This window comes from Peromyscus maniculatus, chromosome 18 (assembly GCF_049852395.1).
Source record: "Peromyscus maniculatus bairdii isolate BWxNUB_F1_BW_parent chromosome 18, HU_Pman_BW_mat_3.1, whole genome shotgun sequence".
In the NCBI taxonomy this organism is placed as follows: domain Eukaryota; kingdom Metazoa; phylum Chordata; class Mammalia; order Rodentia; family Cricetidae; genus Peromyscus; species Peromyscus maniculatus.
In genome coordinates this window covers 50235039-50252507 of record NC_134869.1, presented here as the reverse complement: position 1 = coordinate 50252507, position 17469 = coordinate 50235039, and the positions used below count along the sequence as shown (strand labels likewise).

The 17469-nt window shown below is 45.1% G+C and overlaps 1 protein-coding gene and 1 long non-coding RNA gene across 3 annotated transcripts in view; one reads left to right on the top strand and one right to left on the bottom strand.

Annotated features, from left to right (window-relative positions):
- The first annotated feature begins 8271 nt into the window (after positions 1-8271).
- On the top strand, positions 8272-11734 carry LOC143269198 (uncharacterized). Its single transcript, XR_013045613.1, has 3 exons — positions 8272-8520; positions 9474-9610; positions 9776-11734. It is a non-coding gene; the product is annotated as an uncharacterized LOC143269198 (long non-coding RNA).
- Positions 8339-17469, bottom strand: part of Hmga2 (high mobility group AT-hook 2) — a 123023-nt gene continuing 113892 nt past the window's right edge. Inside the window, exon 5 of one of the 2 annotated variants that reach the window (XM_015992266.3) lies at positions 8339-8501. In XM_015992266.3, the coding sequence (XP_015847752.1) occupies positions 8454-8501 (48 nt within the window). In that variant the 3' untranslated portion in view covers positions 8339-8453. Of the gene's footprint in view, positions 8502-16993; positions 17380-17469 lie in introns of those variants that run through there. The other variant, XM_076554180.1, reaches the window with a different exon arrangement.

Below are 17469 nucleotides of genomic sequence, written 5' to 3'. Positions count from 1 at the left end.
AATGCATCTCGTAATAAATAATAGCCATATATCAGCCTGCCTAGTACCTGAGACAAGGTACCTGCCTAGTATTTGAGAGACAGGGCCATGGGCAAGTCTATGGGGTCTATGGATTTGGGGACTGAACTGGAGATGAGGAGCCATGACCCTGAGTTCTGCAGAAGGTTGGGAATCCTGCAGACAGCATGCTTGCTGCCATGTAGATCGCCCATTGAGGATGTCAGAGCCCTTATTCTTCCGGGGTTGCTTTTGCAATGGGTTAAGTAAGGGGCCATGTTACAATGCTCCTTAATGCAACTGAAGATTTCCAGTTGAAAATACTAGGGGGTAGTGTGTGAGCACGTGAGTGTGTGTGTGTGTGTGTGTGTGTGTGTGTGTGTGTGTGTGTGTGGTGTTCTTTTACTGGTTCCCCAAGAAGCCAACTTTGTAAACTTGAATTTTAGCTTCAGGAGGATAGGGTTAAACTTGAGATGTGCCTTCAAGAAAAGGTTCAGATTGTAGAGTTTGCCCGGGGTACCATATAGAGGTATGTGGTAGTATAAATGAAGATAGTCAGGTAGCCCCCAATCCCATCTCAAGTTTGATCAGTTGGGAAAAACAGAAGAAAGAGAGACTTGCCTTCTTATTCACATTCCCTTTCTCTTCCCTGTTTGCACTAAGAATTTGATCATTTCTTACGAATGGGGCCCAGGATCCTTAACATCCCCTTTGGGAACCCAAGGCAGGCTAATTTTGGTGAGGGAGCACTGGACAGGACAAGACAATTAGGTGGCCTAAAGCAAGCCCATGGAGGTCAAAGCCTGGCTGCATAAGGGCAGCCAATTAAGCTGTATTAGGTGGGTGGGCTGTAGCTGGAAGCTGGATTCTTAAGCGCTAACAGGAGTTAAATGCTACCAGCTAGGAGGAGGGGACCACCAAGAATCCCGATACTGACTCAAGCGAAGCCACAGACAGGGGGCTGGAGCCGTCAGAGCTGAGGAAGGATGATGCCGGATGGCAGAGAATAAGCCTCCTCGTTATCAGGGACCCCGAGAAATGTCATAATAGGGGAGGCAGCTGGTGTTTTGCTGATTTTCCAGGAGTGACTCCTTGTAGGATCCAATTCCAATGAGATCAGAAGTACAAACCACACAGGGGAAGCAGAATGTGTATATATAATGGTTCCCATCCTTGCAGTGTGCAAGCTGAATGGTGTTTGAAAACCTTATACGTTCTCATCATGATCTTGGGATGTCTCTATGTGCCAAGGTCAATGATGACAGGCAGTAAGGGGAAAAGGCTAGCTTTAAGCTTCCATAGCAACCAGGAGGAGAATAACAAATACTAGCTAATACTTATTCTTAGAAGCATTTTACTTGCACGGATTCAGCTAATTTTCAAAACCGACATTTGGCATCCTATGGAGTAAAGGGGGTGATTTGACCAATGTCCTTAGATTTCAGTCTTCACCTTTGCGGGAAAGGATCGGACCACATGCATCGTTCCGAGCATGACTTGGCAAGGTGACACTTAATGACAGTTCCTCAACTTCGGATCCCTCCAAGTCCTGACTGGCAGCTCAATAGAGCAGCCAACCCCAATCGGGGTGCAGCCTGGCTGGACGACGGGGGCTGAAATCTCCAGCAGTTCAGAAGAAACCATGGTGTGGAGAAGGCTCCATTTTCCTCCCATCTTTCTGGGTTCTCAGGGTCAGCAGCCACACTGGATCTCTATTTACCCTTCTCCCATGGCAGTAGGTGGCTCCATGGTCTGGTGTCTGGTGGCTCACTATTCTTGAGGGTTGCTATTTCATGGTTCCAAGAGTGTATGTTTAATCTAAGACAAATGAAGCCATGGGACAGACCAAATCTGAATGGGGAACTGAGAGGAAGGAGGATGGATGACGAGGTCAGACAGACTCAGCCCCCAGGTTTAGTTAAGTACGGGGGGGGGGGGGAGGACCTGGGGCCCTGGGGGAGCTGCTTGAAAGAAGGCAAAGGCTCAGTTGTTCCTAATGGGTAGGTGGAAGTACTCCATCACTGTGTTGAGTCAGGTTCAAAGGAATAAGACAAGATTGCAGCTATTGTCAACTGGATGCAGAGTGGTATTGCTCGCCAACTGGAGGCATTTTCTCATAGGCCATACCTGGGTGTTGGGGTAAGAGCAGACCCACCAAGGCATGCCCTGCTTGGAATGGATGGAGTCTGGAGTGCGGAGGCTCACACCTACAGCCATGCCCCTCCGACTTCAGGAGGGGGAGAGATTGCAAAATTTACAGACAGCTGAGCGCAGACAGGAAGTGTAACCTCTTTCATTGGTCGTTATCCATCTGCATAGCACATTTCAGAATGATCTTGACTAAAGAGCTTCTTCCTTACTTTGAAGTCAGACTTCCTAAATCTCAAGAGTAGTTGTTCAAGAATAACCTTTCTTAGTCTTACTCAGTAAGTAGCCACGTCATGAGCCTTGAAAAGCAATTGCACTGCTTGCCCTGGTCTCCTCTCGTGGGCTGTTTACTCTCCCAGGTCCATGAAGTTTTATCACGGACTAGTTTGCATCCTAGGCACCCCCTGGGTGGAGCGCTGCTCATTTTTTGCTGTTGTTGTTATTGTTCCTATTTTTCTTGTAGTGCTTAACCACCTACCACTCTTGAATTCATCGAGTAGTTGAGCACCCTTGGCTCTACTGAAAATACACCTCCGCCTTACACCTGTACTCCTAGGTGAATGGTATATTGGCTGTCAGTTATTGTCTATGCCGCCCCAGGATCCCTCTGTGGTGGGGATCTTACATTCTTCTGAGAGAGGGCTAGGGACCATTTGTTCCTAGTACTGATGGAAGTGTAGGATGCATCCGGTTTTCAGAATACCATCAGTTTCCTGGGAATCTGCCCTTTTGTTGGCAATTTTGACACTGTGGACAAGGGTAGAGACTACTTACCTTTCCTGCCCCAAACAACATCAAGGGTATATGAGGACTCCACTGTGATTTAACTGTGTTGGCTGGTTTCTTTATGACATAATCCTTGAATTTATATATAAACTTACTTTTCTTCAATGTAACTGCCATAAATGTGTTTTTATTGTGTGAAGGTAATGCTTTAATTATAAGACACCTACTTCATGGATCAGGAGTGAGTCTCGCCTTTGGAATGTAAACATTTTGCCTTAATCATTCATTTACCTTAATCTGAATATCATGTATTCTTTGATACTGTCTAGTTTCAAACCAATGACTCTCTCTTCATTTGTTTATTTTGTTTAGAAGAAGCAGTTGCTTGTTATATGATTTTCTAACAAAAAATGAGATTACATATGAGTTTTGATAAATGTATTTGGTTATTCTTTCTTCTTTGGGGCTGAAATAATGATCGAGGTGACCATTCATTCTAGGAAGAATGGCTTTCCTCTTCTGGATTCTGGTAACTTCTTTCCTGCCCAACTGGCCTGATCCTTTTCTCATACAGTCTGTATTTTAGCTATTTCTATATCCATACAATACTCCCAATGATATGATACCTTGAAATGTCACCTCTTGGCCTGGAACCTATCACAACTGGGTACCTCCCTAATGATTAGTTGTGAAAATGAAGAATGAATGGAGAGATAAGTCAATTTAAAAAAAATTCCCAACAGGAATATCTTAGAGGGAGCATGTTCTTAGAAACAAACTTCCTTTGGAAGGAGCTAAATGAAGAAAGAATTTAGTAACTGTGGTTGGAGCACAAACTGGAGGCTTTTAGCTTTCAGAAAAATGAAACAAAACAAGGCAGAAAAACAAAATGGGGACTGAAATGTAGAGCTGACCTTGACCTTGCTGGAATCCTCTGTATCATAGGCTAATCTGCGAATGGTTTTAACAGAATTACCAAACCATCATGGAGGAGTCTTTGCTTGCTTCTGTTGCCTGTTTATGTCCCCAAAGCTCTGTATGTTTCTCTAAATGATACTTCAAAGACAGTTGCTTTTCCAGTTCCCTTTTTCCCTTACCACTATAACTATTTGTTATAGTGTGGATGGGTGGGGTATGGTGTGCATATGATATTGCAGAAGGGTGTGAAGTGTGCACATGTGTGAAAATATGTATGCACAGAGGCCCAAGGTGCACGTCAGGGGGGTCTTTCTTCTATCACACGTCACCACGTTATTTATTTACTTATTTTATTTCAACATTAAGTTATTTTATATGCACGGATGTTTTGTTCGAATGTATATCTGTGCATCGCTTGCATGCCTGGTACCCAAAGAGGCCAGAAAATGGCGTCAGATCCCTTGGAGCTGGAGTTACAGACGATGGTGAGCTGCCATGTGGGCGTTGGGAATCGAATGCAACGCTTCTGAAAAGAGCAGCCCGGCCGGTTCTGAGCCCTTTCCCCAGCCTCTCAACCAGTGTTTTCTTGACATAGGGTTCTGAAGCTCACGGATTTGGATTGGCAGACTGGCCAATGAGCTTGAGGGACTGGCCTGTCTCTGTGCCTCCACTTTCTACCCCCAGGCCGGGTTTTCAGGTGTGTATTACTGTGGTGGGCAGCTGTTCCAGCTTTGACCTGGAAGTACTACCCTCATTGAGGTTTCCAGTAACTGTCACGAGAGGAGCCCTTAAGACCCAAGATCCGAATGTGCCGGCTCTCTTGGTTCTTGGATCTTGGACGCTGGAGGTAGACCAAGCAGAGTTCTCCAGAGAACACCGCTGGACTGCGCTACATCTTTCCCAGACCCTGCTACCTATCCCTTCACTTGTAAGTGACCCCACAACATAAACCTCCCTTTTAACTACGTGGAGTTGCCTTAATACTTCCTCCAATACACTGCTGTGCTCATCTTTTCCCAAGTTAATCTTTACAGTCTTACGTGTATGCTTCTCCTGCATATATGTGCGTGTGTACCGTGTGCATGCCTGGAACCAGAGGAGGCCAGAGACTGGCGTTAGATCCCCTAGAACTGGAGTGTACAGATGGTGCTGAGCTCCCATGTGGGTTCTGGAAACTGAATCCAGGTCCTCTGCAAGAGCAGCAAGTGGTTTTAACCTGCTGAGCCATCTCTCCAGCCCTTTGCATGGGTCCAGCCCTTTGCATGGGTCCTGGGGGATCCAAACTCAAGTCCTCATGCTTGAGAGGCTGACACTTTATCACTGAGCCATTTCCCTGGCCCCACACCGTCTGTGTCTTTACACAAACATTGTAGGCACTGATCCTATGACTGTGTGGTTTTAAACTGCAGCCTATTCATCCTTTACATTCCTTCTCAGCAGGCTTCCTGTGGAATTCAAGGTCAGACCAGCTCAGGTAAGTTCCGGCATGTGGCGGTGTAAAGGAGCTATATTTTAAATCACACTCCACGTCATCGTCGCACATTCCAGGGTAAACCAGATGGACTGTGAACTCCCATCATGCCCTGTTTTCATGAAACTTTATTATTCACTTGATGGAACGGTGACAAATCATAGGAATCCGAACACATGGGGACCACAGAGGTTTGTTATTTTATTGTGCAGAAAGTCAGTGATAATCCACTAGAGAAGTATTCCCACAAGCAAGCCATCCAAGTACAATCACAGACAGCGATTCTACAGGAGGAACAGAGGACCAAGTGAGAGGACACGCGGAGGAGCAGGGAGGAAGCTGGCGGCAGTTTATGTCTTGATACGTTTCTCCTGCAAACATACCCTAGCTTGCAGAAATGGCAGAAAAGTCAGATGTCCAGTCTTACTTAGCCGTGACCAACAACAGTAAAAAACAGTCTTATAAAATTTATCTCCCACAAAAATAAACTATATATATAAAAATTTTATGATGTTCTCACTGTTCCATTGGACACAAGCCTTTTTTTTTTTTTCCTTTTTTCTTTTTTCAGTATGAAAAATGAGGTATACCGGGACTTAAGAGGTAGCAGTGTGTTTTGATTGTACAACATACAGGAAATAAAGAGTAACTTCATGAGAGATGGACATCGCTCAGTGTGCCGAGTCTGGCCAACATGAGAAACTGCTTCAGTTTTTATGAGCTGGCCAACGAGGTTTCTAAAAGGCCCATCCGAAGATATGGCATGGGGATTTGATCTTTATGAGCCACTGTTTATTTAATTCGCAGTTAATAATCACGTTGAGTTTAAAATCTCTCCATAGCTCCTTTGGTGACTCAGACAGTGAGCGATCTGCCAGTCTCAGAAAGGCATGCGGCCTTGGAAAGGACCTCCCTGACATGGCTGGGAGAGAGATGGCTTTGTCTGTCTGCTTGTTTGTTCCATTTGGCTTGAGTATTAAAAGTCACACGGACACAAAGCCATCATGGGAAACTACCTCCTGGCCCAGTGGATAACACCGTGAGGAAAGTCAGCGCACTCACTAGGAAGGAAAGGCACAGAAATTCTACACAAGAAGCGTTCAATCAATCTGCTTGAGACATTGTACAAAACTCACATTGCGTAACATACATGAAAATATCTGTCAAGCATTACTCTTACAGGCAACTAATCTTAAAAACCTATCTTATTTTCTGATTGCATTAGGCACAAGCTGAGCTGTTTGTAGCTCACCTACAAAGTTTCAAGTTTCTTTGAAGGCTGGCTTGATTTATTCATTCATTTTTGCAAAAGTACGTTAAAAAAAGTGTTCTATCAAGTGTCTTTTTAAAAAAACAATTCGTTTTGATGAGGGTTAGGTGAAGTTTGAACTATTTCAAACATCAGAGGAAGAAACTCAGAATATGTTGCAGGCTACAAGTTCATTCCTTTTGAAGTCTGGAGGTAGGTCCTTGCAAGTCAATTAGTCTGTTTCGATCAACAACTCCTTTTGAGGTACAGACTGGGAGAGTAATATTTGAACACTACAGACAAATTGCATGTGTACCGGCATGTGTGTGTGTGTGTGTGTGTGTGTGAGATACTATGTAGTGTCACTGAAGAAAATTATCCTTAAGAACCTAGGAGCGACTTGGTTAAAAAAAAAAAAAAACTGTTTCAAATTAATGTAGCATTCTAGCAGGGAAGCTGTGATAAGCATTTGTAAAATTTTAATTAAAAAAAATCACAGAAACATGCATAGCCACGCTGAGACAGAGTAAGGGCGCGTCTTTGACAAGGATGACAGAGAACTATGGATGATGGCATGGCCTGCCCAGTAAGTTTTCCTCTCTTGCCCTGCTCTTGTCTAGCAGCGTGTAACAAGTGCAGGACTGTAAATTCACTGTAGCATTTCAGAGGTAGAATTGAGTAGTGGGGATTATTGCATCTCTGGCTAAAAGTGCAGCTTGAATGCAGAGACGGCTGACCGAACCAAGATAATGCACCTCGGCCGCCGACCATCTTATGTCAAAACGAGATGTATTACTTGAAGTAATACACAGGCTTCATCTGAGGTAAGTGGTACTGCGGTCTTTCACGGAAACTGGTATACAATGAAGAACGAGAGAACAGAGAGAGGGGAGAGAGAGGCCGGGGAGCGGAGAGGAAAAGGTGGAGAGTGGGCGAGAGCTTTTTTTTTTTTTTTTTTTTTTTTTTTTGCTTTTCAAAAATATTGTCCTTTAACTATATAGCAAAAGAAATTTATATTTTGCTCCTCCCACCTCCTCATCATTCAGGTGAGTTCATCAGGTATTGTACCTTTTCATTAAATTCCAAAAAAGGATAATTGTCTAGGATGCTCCGAGGCTGACAAGTATTGCTTATTGCTAAGTGGCTTCCGACCGTGTAGGTCTCCCCAAGAGGGAACGGATGCTTGTGGGTGTATCTCTCCTGCTGATATGTGTGAGCCCATAAACACAGGAGTCAACATCTATTATTTGCTTACTTCCCTTTTTGAAAAAATAATGAGCATAGCCTATCCTGGTTTGCTAGCTGAATGAAAAGATACACCAGCATGTTGTCTCATTTAGAATTAAAAAGAAAAAAAAAAAGGTCAAGTAAGTGTCTACAGGATTATACACAAAGGAGAGTAGTATCTACTTATCTTTGGTGTCCTAAGCAGAAGACTCACTATGATCGGGGTAGGGTGGCATCTGAGGGGACCCGCACAGAGTCACATGCAATGCTTGTCTTATACGAATGCCCCTGGTCACTAGAGTGACCTGTTAGGGTTTGAATGCAGTGACCGATTAAGCCCAGCACAGAGTTTTCCTCAGCCACCCACCCGTGCTTATCAGATCCACACACTATTAGTAGGTGAAGGAGAAAGAAAACAGTCATTAAAAGTTGCATTGTTAAACTGTGTCCCCCGTGTTTACAGCAGTTGTTTTTTTTTTTTTTTTCACTAAACCTGGGACTGTGAAGGGATTACAAAGAGAGTGATTAATATAAAGTCCTTCTCAAGGTTATGTGATTTCGCCCGCCCCCGCCCCCGCCCCTCGCCCGCCCCGCCCCTGCCCCACCCCGCAGAAAGTCGAAAGACCGTGGCAGTATGAGAGTAAGTGGTCACTGCGATGTCTTCTCCCTTCGAAAGATCCAACTGATGCTGAGGTAGAAATCAAATGTCGGTGCCCCCTAATCCTCCTCGGCAGACTCTTGCGAGGATGTCTCTTCGGTCTCCTCCTGAAACACAAGAGGGCAGGTGGGTTAGGCCTCGTTCTGGGCGCACGCTCGCTCTGCCCTTCCTGGGCGCCATCCTTCACCGCCACCGAGCTGGCTGCCTCCGCCATGCAAAAGCTGAGCTCGCTCAACTAGAAGATGGCCGGGACACTCCCTGCCCTCATTTCCCAAGCTCCTGACCCGCGTCATTGAGGACTCAAAGGGTTGTCTTTTCCCAGGGCTGCCTTAAGGCACTGTTGACTTAAGGCATCACGGTTGCTGGTCAGCAAATTCAATTGTTTGCCCTCCGGAGAATGTGGATGTGGGATCCCCGGTAGCTTTACTCACTAAGAAAGAAGAGATTTTTTTTTTTTTCTGACAGCATGCCAGTCATTGGTTTAAAAAAAAACCTGGCACAACTAGTCTTAAGAACAATGTTAAGGAATGTGAACCCACCCGGTGCCAGGCGATACCTAGAATGGTGGTAGCTGGTGCTGCTTTGGTGTTTGCAAGAAAGCCCAGGATGTAGATGTGGGACATACCCAAGTTTCCGCAGCAATGCGGGGGTGGGGGGGCAGGTTTGGGTCAAAGCTTCAGTTTGGAGACTGGTGTAGGACTCCTCTGCAGAGTCAGTGGGAGGGCAAGAGCAGACCCACCCGGAGTGTGTGGCATCTGAGAGCCGTTTCCTCATTCTTACATTTATTAAAGCCCATTTTGAGACAAGGAGCAAAGCTTGACATAACTGCTCAATCTCAATACTAAATCCGTCAACATCAGGCAAACATTTAATGGTGCGCCAGCCAAGCAGAGAAAACCTAATATATAAGGGTTTTTTTTTTTTTTTTTTTTCAGGGCCTCTCCATATAAATCCAATTCCTCCTCCCCTCCCCCCCTTCCCCCTTCATTCCTTGTGGCTCTGGAATTTGTTGGGGTTCTGCAAGCCGGTGTGAGAGCTACAAAGTCCTTTTAACGTTTGCTTATTTAACAAACCTGCAGCACCTTTCAGGACATGGGTGGTAAAGCGGAGACAATAAACAGTTCCGATAAAAAGTGTCATTCGAGGGAGGTTGATTTTTATCAAATGCTGCCGGCCGGCTCCGAAGACAGCGCGTGAAAGAGATCCGGGAGGAGAGGTAAACATTTACTCCCGGCAGCCAAGGGAGCCCCATTTAAGAACGGCTAGCTTACAGCAAGCTTAGACAGCAGCCTTCATGCTTTAATAGACTTGGTTTTCCACACGGCTTCATTTGGGTCTGGGTGGCTCACTGACAGAATTTATACCTCTCTTCCTTCCCCAGGTCACTACAGAATACCGCTCAGTGGGGGCATGCCTTCGAGCTTGTCTGTGCTGCGAGGCGGCGACCAAACGTCCATTCATGAGTGTCTGAAACACTTCAGCTGTGAAGGGGCTCCTAAATGTTACCATGTGTGACGCTGCTGCTGCTTCTCCGCAAATGGGAGGGGAGCGGCCCCCACAACTCGGGGCTCGCTGCTCACGCCCTCCCGTGAATGTGCACTCACGCATGCACATGACCATGGAATCTTTATCCCATTTTTTTTATCCCCACCGAGACACCGCTTCTTGTAAGTCAAAAAAGGTTTCAAACATTCCATCTCCCCCCCGCCCCCCCCCAAAAAGACCGAGAGAGCTAGCTGTAAATCCAGGGAATAAACAACACATTCAAACGAACGGATTACAGCTTAAAACAGGGAATCATGGCAGGCAGCATCCAGTCACGGGAGTTCACACCGGTTTTGTTTAGTCTGCTTTTGGTTTTGTGGGAAATGTGGAACGCATGGCGCTACCTCCCTTCTCCCGCCCAGGCCGCCCAACTGCGGGCTTCACATCTTGACGAGGCAACAGGCCATGACCCCGAGATTCTCTGTGGAGTCCTGGTTAGCAAGGAGGATGTAGCAGGATCAAAGCCACGGGCAGACTGCATATAGAGACAAGCCCGGGATCAGCTGCCCCGTGACCCTGTTTTTTTCACTTAATAGTTCAATTCCAGAAAGTCACTAAACTGTTTGGCAGATACCTTTTTTCTCCTCTCCAGAGGACTCACTTCTCATTGTGGACTCATTTTAGGTTGCTCCCTTGGAGCGGCTGGGCATGATTTACTCCATCCTCTCTTAGGGAGCAGATTTACAGGATGAAGTCAGGCTGGGACCCCCCCCCCCCCCCCCGGACTGAGCTATGGCTCTTCTATTTCTATGAGCTTGATATTCTTTTATCTGCTCACCCGAGGATCGGGAATGAAATAGGATTTCTCAGGCCGCGAACTTGCCGAGACCTTCCACTAAATGGAATGTGATCGGTTTCATAGAATGTTCCCAGGAGCCTTGTTTGATGGGAGTCCCCGCAAATCCCTGATAGTCAAACCCCTTAGACACAACTCAGCCCCAAAGGATGGCCCCTTGTTTCTCTTACTTAACATTTCTTAACACAACATGCGGAGTAGGAGTAGTTTTATTTATGTGTCTTTCCTCTGACCTTGAAATTTTTTGGCTGGTAGCTATCAATGAGGACTGGGAACTTAATGAGGATGTCAGGGTGGGAAGTCTCGCCCCGCTAAATGTGGGGTGGCAATGTGGCTCTCACATGTTCAGCACCGTGGGCTTCTCATAAGGCTTAGGGGAGAGCTTCTTTCTTGGCACAGCCTCGGTGGGCCTCCCTCCAAAACAAGGCCAAGGTGTCAAGAGGCTGACCCTGGCAGCGTGGGTGGTACTTCCCAACTCTACCAGCCTCAGTTCTCATCTCTCGAGAGGCCTGGCCTTTTGCTCTCTATGCGGCTGCCCTCCTGACGGGTACAAAGATACCTTTGGAAAAACTGACTCGAGTCCTACGCTCACTAAACTGCACCCAGGGATCCCATTCCATGCAAAGAACAGGAAAAAAAAAAAAAAAAAAAAAAGAGGTATTCTGGGATAAGCAGCCATCTCTGATGTCCCCAAAGGAAGCCTATCACCGCCAACCACAGAGAAAATTCCCATCAACCTCCAGGCTCAGTCCTCTTTAGTAACTTCGCAGACATGGCCGCGGACTGTGGACCACAGCTTGTAACCCCCAGATGTATACCTTAAAGATGGGCTTCACACTTGCAACACATTGCCCGAGGAACTGCGAGGGATTTAACTCGCCATGCAAAGTACTAAAGAGATAGAAATACTGAGTTGCACACAGCCTATTAGGGGCTGGCTGGTGAGTGGGAAAACCAAACAGTAGCACTCTGGTCAAAGAAGGATTACCTGTTCAGAATGGGGCTTCGGGGATGTTATGCTCAAAGGACTTGAGAGCAGAGTCGCAGAGTGACATTTTGATGGGCAACCCTCACTACATCCCTCGAACACTGATCGCATCCCTGCTATTCACACAGCCACTTAGGAAGACAACCAAGGATACACCAAGATGGGTGAAATGTGTTTCCAGCAGGAAACTGATGGGAGGGAGGGAGGGGGTGGGTAGAGTTAGAGAACTACGCATTTGTCATACCTCTCAGAAAATGGCACTCATTTTTGCCTTGGTTTTCCTTTCGTTCCTGAGGAGCTCTGGCATTGCTTTGAAAGCTTTGCAGATAAAAATCCCTAGGACACAGCTTGCATCTATTGTTCCATCAAGTTGGCTCAACGTCACGGTCGTGTCTTTGGGTATACTCGAAGTGGTTACAAAAGCAGGAAGGAGGTTAGCCTGGTACCCAGCGTTAATTCTTGGCGGTTACTGGTACAGGCAAGGATGTGAACTACAAGGAGTTTAGTTAAGAATAGAACCTGGGGCTTAATTTTTGGAGGAAGGGTAAATAGCTGGTCTGTAGTGGAGGAGAGCTTCTGGAAAAGTGATATTTGTGGTAAGGAGGGCAAAAATCACAGGAGTTCACGCAGGCTCTTATAATCCTTCGTGTGTTTTTGCCTTAGTTGCAAAGAATTCTGCCAGGGTTTCATCACCCGATGCTACAGATCAGAATTGCTTCTGTCAGCCAAGCTCTGTCACCAGCCAGCCCACAGAGGGTTGAAAGGTCACTACAAGTGGAATGACAGTCTCAGACACACTATTGGAATTCAGAGGCCCGTCTTCTCAGAAAAGAGGTAAAGGGTCCTCCTGAGCCTCAAAGAGCAGGCACCTCATCTTGTCAGTTTTATCTGAAGGATCCACAAGACTGTAAGTTCAAGTTTTTCTATCACTTTTTTTCCTTCTCCTGCCCTATAGTTGGACTTAAAATGGACTGGGATTGTGTGACTTCATGAAAAGTGATTGTTCCCTCCAACTAGGAACGTTTGGCAGCAGATTTTCAAAAACCATGTGAAGGGCAACATAACCCATGTAACCTGGTGAGGGCAACATAACCCATGTAACCTGGTGAGCGCAACATAACCCATGTAACTGGTTAGCACAACATAAACCATGTAACCTGGTGAGTGCAGTGGCAGGAATATGTCTTTCAAAACGGAGATTTGGCAAAGCTGAGCTGTTTATAGCAAGACAAGGCTCTTTGTTAGTGCTACATGTATTTAATAATATGTAACTATTAGGGCCACTCACGTGTGCCACCTTCCACTCAATGACGTTGCTTTTGAGGTCTTACATGGGCATGTTTCATATAAAGAAGGCTGTTATTTTTTGTTATTGTTGTTGTTGTTTTGTTGCGTTTTGTTTTGTTTGAGACAGGGTTTTTCTGTGTTGTTTGGAGCCTGTCTTGGAACTCACTTGGTAGCCCAGGCTGGCCTTGAACTCACAGAGATCCGCCTGGCGCTGCCTCTTGAGTGCTGGGATTAAAGGCGTGCGCCACCACCGCTCGGCCAAGATGGCTGATCTTAGATGTCACTGACCACGGACACCAACCATGGCACTAGGAGGTCATGTAATCAGTGTCTTATTTTCATTGAGGAAGACCAGGAAGGCCAATACCCATCTTGTGGCTCTGTATGGTTCTCTGACGAAAGTGTGCCGAGCATATGGGTAAACACCCTGCTGGATGGGCATGGAGAATGTTGATTATTAACCCAGTCACCTATTCTGTGTTTGCCTCTATATGTATGATTAAATAATAATAGAGTATTGAGAGGAAAGAAAAAAAGTTGTTAAATAATTCGCCATCAAGAAAAGAAAAAAGATGTCCTAAGTTCTTAAAAGATAAATCTCCTGTTTAGGGCCCTGCACTGTGTTCTCATTCATTGCTTATTTTGAGAGAAGGCGTTGCTAAGTTGACTGGGCTGGTCTGTAGCCCAGGCAGGCCCACTTCATTCTCATGGAATTACAGGCCTGCTCCATGAGGCCAGGCATAAAATGCACTAATGTTTGTCTTGACATAGTTCTGCCATGGAAAGTATTGCAAAAGATGTAGCACTGGTCTCTGGGATAACAAGAATGTCTCTGGCCTGGGATAGTTAAAAAAGTCTTGAGGCGGAACTCACATTTTTCAATAGTGAAAACAGTACAAATATTGTACAATAGTACAAACCACTCACACATTTCAGAAGCCATAATTTCTGAGGCATGGATTCTGCCAGTTTTCCCGTTCTTAGGACAGGAACCTTGTATATGAAAAGTAACTGAAGATGTAACAGAAGGATTCATGTGTGACGGAAAGCATTCTGGAAAAACTTCCAAAATCACCCATATTCCCATTTTTAATGCAAAGTAACTTTAAAATATGGTTCTGGTGAAGCCCACTCTGGATGAGTGCAGACTTGTTCATTGGTGGCACAAGCCAGGAGAAACCCTTCCTTTCCCTTCAATTCCTTTGTATAAAACTTTGATTGGCCACTGTGTTTTATTGTTAAGCAACAGAACTTTCCAGAACCTTAATGAAAACTGTACCAATATTTTTTTTTATTATCCTGAGTGCTGTGAGATGTTCTGTATGTGCTGTGGGAGCCTGTTTTTGGGTTCCTCGTGGCTTTACCCAGCAGGTCCGCATAGAGGATGATTAGGACCATGGGCCTGAGTGCAGGTGTCTGAGATGGTCTGCACTTGGCTGTGCTGGGGGATGGTCTGTATGTCAAGTTGCTCTGATTGGTCAATAAATAAATCCTGATTGGCCATGGCTAGGCAGGAAGTATAGGCAGGACTAACAGAGAGGAGAAATAAAAGAACAGGAAGGCAGAAGGAGTCACTGCAGCAGCCACTAGGACAAGGAAGATGTAAAGTACTGGTAAGCCACAAGCCACGTGGCAAGGTAGAGATTTGTAGAAATGGACTAATTTAAGATATAAGAACAGTTAGCAAGAAGCCTGCCACAGCCATACAGTTTCTAAGCAATATAAGTCTCTGTGTTTACTTGGTTGGGTCTGAGCAGCTGCGGGACTGGAGGGAGACAAAGATTTGTCCTGACTGTGGGCCAGGCAGGAAAACTTAAGCTACACCTGAGTTTTTTCTCTTTCCATTTTTTGAGATTATTTTTTAAATTTTTATTTATATTTTATGTCTGAGTGCTCTGTAGGTATACCTGCCTGTCCAAAGAGAGCATCAGAACCTATTATAGATGGTTGTGAGCCACCATGTGGGTGCTGGGAATTGAACTCAGGACCTCTCTGGAAGAGCAGCCAGTGCTTTTAACTGCTGAGCCATCTCTCCAGCCCCACCCCCTCCCTTTGTGTGCATGTTTGGTACACTTTGTGTGTTTGTGCTCCAGCATGTTTGCAAGCATGTGAGTATGTGTGTGCGCACCCTTGAGTGCACAAGTATGCACATGCGTTGGAGGCTAGAGGTTGATGTCTTGTCGAGATGGGTCTTCACTAACCTGCTTGCTGTAGAATCTGCTAAGCCCTCTGCCTTCTGAGGCTGCAATTTCCAGCATGCTACAATGCCCACTGGGTATTTACATGAGTCCTGGGATCTGGACTCTGGTCCTGACATCTGCGTGGCAAGCAATTTAACCAGTGATGCCTGTCTCCAGCCCTGCTCTGAGCTTTGACTTTTGAATAACACTAAAAATAGCCATAATCATAGTAGAATAACAAGCAGTTATTTTTCAGCAGACATTTGAAGATTCAGCCTGCCTGAAACCCATCCTATTCTGTCATGGAGGACTTGCTCAGAAAGACTGGGATTGAAGGCTCATTACTATTTATTCTATATTTAGTGTGGGTTGGCAAGTGTGGAAGATAATTTAGATATGTGATAAATACTTGGATTTCATCCAGCCTACATCAAAACGCAAAGGCATGGCCGGCCGTCTGGGATGGGAACAGGAGGAGCAGGCAGCGCTGTGCTTTCACGGGTAGGCTGAGTCACACCGCTAAGAAGTTGAACTTAAATAAATAAATAAATAAATAAATAAATAAATAAATACATAAACCAACAACAATAACAGCAACAAAATGAACAGCAAATGTGTCAAGTCCACTGTCCTCTCGCCTCTGTGAGGAGCTACAGTATCTCTGTAGCCAATCCTGGACAAGAGGCCGCTGGTCTCACCTGGCCAATGCTGTCTTATTAGGACAGTCAGCTAAGCTAATTACGGCATCTGTTTAGGGTTAAGGGTCCTGATCTTTTCTCCGAGCTTCCTCCGCCCTCTGCCTCACCTGTGCTGATGTGCCCTTGAGCTGCGCAAAACACTGCTTTCGACTTTCCTCTCTCCTTCTCCCTTGACCTCTACAGTGCCAAGGGGTCAGGTCAGAGGTGAAATCAGAAAGCCTTTTTTATACAACAAGACATTGACACTCAAGAAAGTCTTGGATGGAATCATTCGTGTTTGCCACTTGGTACCAAACATTTATTGGCCCACAAAATGTTTTACCAGCTTGGAAGAATGTAAGCAGGGAAATAAATCAATCAGTACCCTTTATGGCTTCGGTGCATAAATCACAGGCTCCGGAGTGAGCCGACTGGTGACTGTAAGTCTGATTTATTATGAACTATTTACTGCATTTTGGCCAAGGTACCATGTAAAAGGTGAGTGTTGGAGTGAGAATGCTCTCTTCTCTCTCTCCATCCTCCGTCCTTTGTGCGTCTAGACTAAAAGCGCCCAGTAAAAATGCCTTCTTTGAGATGAATATGCTGGCTGTAATTCATCAACTTGCCTGTCCCCAAATGAAATCTCTCATTTTGCTCCAAACAATGTTTAGGTTGTCTGCAATATAAACATCCTTAAAACTGCCCTTGAAGTTGCTGTAAAAACATTCAACATCTTGGAGGGGGTGAGTACCACGTGAAAACAGGTTTTTGGAGATTCTGTTGCCCAGGGGCACACCTCACACAGAAGATATTTGCAGGTAAGAAATCTATTTTGCAGTGGAATGCTTTGTTTCTGTTCTTTCAGAAAACGACTGGTTTTCAATTCAAAAAGAATTTTTTTCCTGTTTTAACAGCTCATGGAAAGCTTATAAATGTACAATGTGCGCTGAATGATGGAATGTTGTAAGAATTAAACAAAAACAAACAAACAAAAGCTTGTTTTCCCTTAGATGAGCAAAGCGTCTGAATTATATATAGGGGGCCATGCCTAATCTCCACTGGACATGTTAAAATGGGAACTTGGAGAAACTATCAGACATGGAGAAGCTAGTGGAACCTTTTCAGAAGGTAGGGTTAAAGACAGAAACTTGAGAAAAAAAAGTTCCTTCATTCGATATTAATAACTTGAAAGAAAAGTCTATCACTCCTTCTAAAACTAACTTTTTAACTATGTGGTTGAGGATTTACCTCAGTTTGCTGAAGAATTCGCTAATTTCTAATTAGCTAGTTTCTATCTATCTACTGTTTACTTTATTACTTTAAAATACAAAGTAACATTTCTAGGAAGCCTTGTTTTCTGCAGTTTGGGAATTTAAAGAGAGTCAATGTGAACACTGCAAACGTCTTCCCCCTTAGACCGGCGGGGATGAGTTCCTGCCCATAAGAATTATGGGAAAGACTTGCAGTTTGCGATTCATGGCACCTGGTGCATTTTCCAAACTCAATCCCTCCCTTGCAGAGCTTGCCTTAATTTTTTATAAACACGTATGCTTATAAATACAAACACATATGCTGAGACAGCATCATGCTGAATTTGCACCC